Below are 4,926 nucleotides of genomic sequence, written 5' to 3'. Positions count from 1 at the left end.
CGCCCTCTGGCTGCGCTGCGTCCTCGCCGACTTCACCTTGGACAACGAGGTGCACTCCAGCTTCATCCACCGGCGGCTGCGCGGCCCCGAGCGCCGCGAGATGCAGCGGGAGATCCTCTCCATCCTCGGCCTGCCGCACCGCCCGCGGCCCCACCTCCACGGCAAGCACAACTCGGCCCCCATGTTCATGCTGGACCTCTACAATGCCATGTCGGTGGAGGAGGGGGCGGCGGGGGCCGCCGCCGAGGACGGAGAGGGCTTCTCCTACCCCTACAAGCCCATCTTCAGCACGCAGGGGCCGCCGCTGGCCAGCCTGCAGGACAGCAACTTCCTCACCGAGGCTGACATGGTCATGAGCTTCGTCAACCTGGGTGAGTGCCGACGGGCAGCGGGAGCCGGGCCGGGCCCGCGGCCGGGCTGGGGCGGCTGCGGCGGGACCCCGTCGCCCGCGAGAGGGTGGGAGGCTGGTGGCACGAGTGTCCCTGGGGGAGCCATCTCCAAGGGGGACGGCGGCGTCAGGCAGGTGGYCGCCAGCTCTGAGGGTGACGAGGGGCACATTTTGGCCCTTGGAAAGGMGGTGTCTTTGCTAGACAACAGTTAAATGGCAGCAAGGTGGAGAGGGTCTGTCCTTCTGCCACGGCACTCAGACAGCCGTGAGCGGGTGCCATGCTCCCCCCCGCGTGCCGGCACGCTCAGCTCTTTGTCACCTTCCCCCTTTGGTAGTTACTTGCTGCTCCTCAGCAATCAGATTTATGGGTTGATCAGGAAAACTAGCRGGACTGTGCCACCTCCTGAGCCACCAAGGAGGACAGGGGACCAGGCAGCACTGCGGGCCGGGGCACAGCTGGCAGTGCCGGGCTCGCACCCACACGAGTGATGCCAACACCACCAGGGCTGCCGAGGTGGATAGTTCCCGCGGTGCGGCGAGCGCGGCGCTCGCTAGGTTGCACGGGCCAAGCGGCTGGCGTGTGTTTTCTTAACGGCTCGAGAGGGATTCCCGAGTAAATCCTTCGTTACTCCTGCCGCTCTTGCCTGTGACCCCGGTTCAGGCAGCTAACTCGCCTCTTTTCACAAGCACATGTGGCTGGCTTTAAGCAAATGATACAAAAGTTGGTGAACTTTGTATGCTGCTTGCYGGGCCTCTCTAATGAGATGCCGTGGCCCAATCTGATTTCCGTTTGCTCGCTGTAGGTTGCACGCCCGTTTGGGCTAACTTGGCTGGATTTGAGTAAAACGTTGTTAGAATGAGCATGCTATTTTAAATATGTAATTACAGACCCTGGTTCACTCTGTCCATTTTTAGACTTTGTCATGTGCAGCTCTGAAACCACCAAACGTACAGATTGTGTGCCTGCAAGTTCAAGGCAAAATTTGAACAGTGCTTCCAAAACAAGATCGACTCAAACTTTTGCCCAAAGGGACACGCAGAGGAACKCTCCTCTGGCACTTAACACGCTAGCGACTGCAGAGACCCTCAGTGTCAGTAAATCCGTTAACACCTTTAGGGATGCCACTGTTCTGCACACCTCGATTATCTGCAACTTTAGTGGTGACAAAGATTAAATCACCGCCTCTCTGTTCCCAGCACTTAACTAACTGGAAAAGATCCGTAGCTGTATAGGCTCTGTGACACACATTAGTAATTACTACGTATGGGGGCTGTCCCAGCACAATTCTTGCATGATGCTGAGACCTGGGACCTCTAGTTTGCATGAGCTGCACCTTCTTATTAAACACTGTAAGCTTCACAGCAGGCATCTATGAATTACATTTGGCCTTGGGGCTCTGCTAATACTTTCCRTTTAGAATTATAGTGTTTGTCTAATCACTGCTAGATACTTAAAGCCGATCAGYAAGGATACATTTAAAATCAAATATTTGAGCAGCCAAAAGTACCACTGATAGTCAAATATTTGCCCTTGGAGATACGAGTGATCGTGCTAACATTGTTCCCTGTGGCACTCGGGTGCTGCACAGGGCGCAGCCAAGGTGCGGGGAGAGTCACTCACACGAGACAACGCATGTGGAAATAACTAATAATAGCAAAACTCACACTTAAGTTTTCATTGTGGTAAAGTGGAACCTTTATGAAAAATAATCAAATAATGAAGTTTATCTTTAGGGAAAGCCGCGGTACCCTTGCTGTTTCTGGCTATTTACTGCATACCTTTTCATCAGTACACTCCAGCACTCCGGCCCCCTGCTTCTTACGCAAGGAAAGGCCATCTTCGCAGCCCACGGGAAAGGAGCACGAGGAATTAGTGTTCAGGYCCCAAATGATTTTGACTACAAATGTTTTGTAATCGAGAGTGGAATTAATCAGTAAACTGGAAAAAAAGATTACATTGTGAATATATCTACTTATCAGTGAAAACTTCTCATAAAGCACCTTACATATTAACTATACATAAAGTATATAATTTTATTTAATTGCTGCCAGTATGGTCATTGAGTAGGAAGAGGGCAGAAAAAAATCCAATGGTTTTTAAAAAGACAGGTGGAATTATTAGCAGCAAGGCACATTTCAGAGGTTTATCTGTGCTGTTTTGTTCCCTTGTCAACAGTGCATGCCAGGACGAGTTTAAAAAGGACCTAGATCTGTAATAGCTTTCTTCATCACTGTGCACACCTTTCATCCCATTAGAGTCATCGGTCTTTCATCTTTATAGGACAAAGACAGGCTTGTTTATGGACGTTTTAATGAATTAGACCAGCCACTCACTCACGTATATAGTCAGATACAACACCTGCTTTGATATGTACAGTTTTCTGGGAAAATTAGAAGATCCATTGTAAAACTGATTTTTTTTTTTGAGATCTACAATGATCCCTTTTAAAGCAGAGCTGAATTGCTAAAGGCAGACTGTAGTAAACTGTGTCCTGGTTTTGTAAGAGAGACGCTGCGAACATTGCGTTTTGCAGGTAGGCTTTTATTACTATACTAGAGCCACCGCAATGAGGAAGTGTCATAGTGTAATAACGTTTCATCTTAGTATGGAGGAAGTAAAAGTGACTAAAGAAATAATACCTTCAAATTTCAATAAACAAGTTGTGTTAATCCAGGCTTCCAAATGCTAGTCTATGAATGCACTTTCTTTTGGTTTTTTTTCCTAGTTCTTCATCTATCTAGTCATGCAACTTTAGGGAAAACTAGAAAAATTAAAGATTTACATTGAAGCAAGAGGCTACATGGTGAAAATAAATAAAAAAATAAAAACAAACCACATGGATTTCTATGGAGATAGCCTGCATATTTAATCTAAGGAATTTATACTGGCTATTGCTAGGGAGGAACCAGAATACAGGTGCTCCATTTCAGGGTTATGCTTCAGGGAGCTTTGAACTTAGCATGTAATGTTACTGTAAAATCTTGACAATTAATTAGGTTTAGATTTATAACCACTTAACTCACAGGCTACATTTTGTCTTAACTTACACCTGTGCTAAGAGGGATGGGGAATGGATTTGTGTCAAGAATGAAGTTACATGTATATTAAAAGAGAATTTGGCCAGAGTGGCCTGGCTAAGTTGGCCGGTTAATTACTGACTAATCTTACAAAATTTATTACTACAATTTAATTAGTTGGAATTTCATTTCAGACCATGTGCAAATAAAGTTTACAAACTGATTCATTTTAAGAACTTCTGAAAAAATACAAAGCATTTTCTGCACCACTTAAATTTCAAGATTATAAACAGTAACTGATGAGTAAATATCCTCTAGATTACTTAGAGCTACTCTTCTAAAAATAATTGAGTGTCCTTACGTGGGTAATCTTGACTCAATAAACAGGCTTGCTTAGAATCCTTTTTAAAAGAGCCGGCGCAAGTGAGATGCAATTTGTTAATTTGTCTCATGGTTGATTATAAAATGAACAACATTGTTTAATCCTGGCAAAAAATGGGGGTGGGGGGGGGAAATTAGTCATTCTTGGAAGGAGCACATGAAAGTGGCTTTTGTTAATGTAAATCAAGAAGCCAAAGAGCCCCCGAGTTTCCTTTTATTTCATACCATCTGGCTATCCGTTTTGTTGACAAGTGTTTGGCATGACGAGCCATCTCTTTGCCCTTTAATAACAGGCTTTAACACTGTAGGGTATTAGAAAAAGATTCTATAACAGTTAAAAAATTTTCTTCGGGGAATACTTTATAAAGTGAGCCCGGGCTGCAGGCATTTGCAGCTGTAACCTGGCTTGTGTTAAAATTTGGAAGGGGCTGCCTTGCATTCCAGCTCACTACAGGCCGTCATTGGTGTACAGCCAAAGGTTAATATAGATGTCACACAGTTTTTCTTTGGAGAGCCTCAGATATAAGAGTGTGCGTACAGCTGTGTTTTTAGTAACCCTTTCATAATCACTTCTTTTAAACTTCATTTTCCTGCTTATATAAATCAAAGATTTTCAAGGATATTTGACCTGGGTTTGAACTTATTTGATCTTCACATATTTCCCACTTGAAACAAAGCAGATTAAATGCTAGCCCCGAGTGCCTGCTCGTGATCACAGGGGTTTGTCCATACCTTAGGCCAAGCCCTCAGCTTTCCCCCCCCTCCACCTAGCGCTGTTAGAAGCTCTCAAGCCCGAACAGGTACATCCTGTAATCGTGTTGGATAGGATGGATATGTACAGTGCTTGGTGGTATAGGATTCGCTAAGGTAGAAAGCYTGAAGCAGAGTAAGTTTATGAAATACCCTGGCTGTGTAGCAAGAAACTAGCTGGTTTTCTCTGAGTGTACAGACTGGTTCTAGCGAGGAAATCATTCATTTTCCAGGTGCCAGGTGCAAAATGGCAACCCGGCGTAGCGAGCATTTAGCGTGGCGGGGCGGCGGCAGAGAGCGGAGCCGTCAGCCCGGACGGGTCCGGCACGCAAGGGAGGACGGCGTGGAAAGTGCCCCCGCTGCCGGCACGCTTCGCGGCGGAGCAGGCC

The 4,926-nt window shown here is 46.5% G+C and overlaps 1 protein-coding gene across 1 annotated transcript in view; it reads left to right on the top strand.

Moving 5' to 3' along the window:
- The first annotated feature begins 6 nt into the window (after positions 1 to 6).
- The window catches only part of BMP7 (bone morphogenetic protein 7), a 43,557-nt gene continuing 38,637 nt past the window's right edge, over positions 7 to 4,926 (top strand). The window contains exon 1 of the mRNA XM_085314105.1: positions 7 to 371. Within this exon, the coding sequence (XP_085170231.1) occupies positions 101 to 371 (271 nt within the window). The 5' untranslated portion in view covers positions 7 to 100. The remainder of the gene's footprint in view (positions 372 to 4,926) is intronic.

Source organism: Rhea americana, unplaced genomic scaffold (genome assembly GCF_003343005.1).
Source record: "Rhea americana isolate MKP2758 unplaced genomic scaffold, rheAme1 scaffold_4, whole genome shotgun sequence".
Lineage (NCBI taxonomy): Eukaryota > Metazoa > Chordata > Aves > Rheiformes > Rheidae > Rhea > Rhea americana.
Note: the sequence above shows the minus strand (reverse complement) of the source record. Positions and strands in the feature narration are given on the sequence as shown.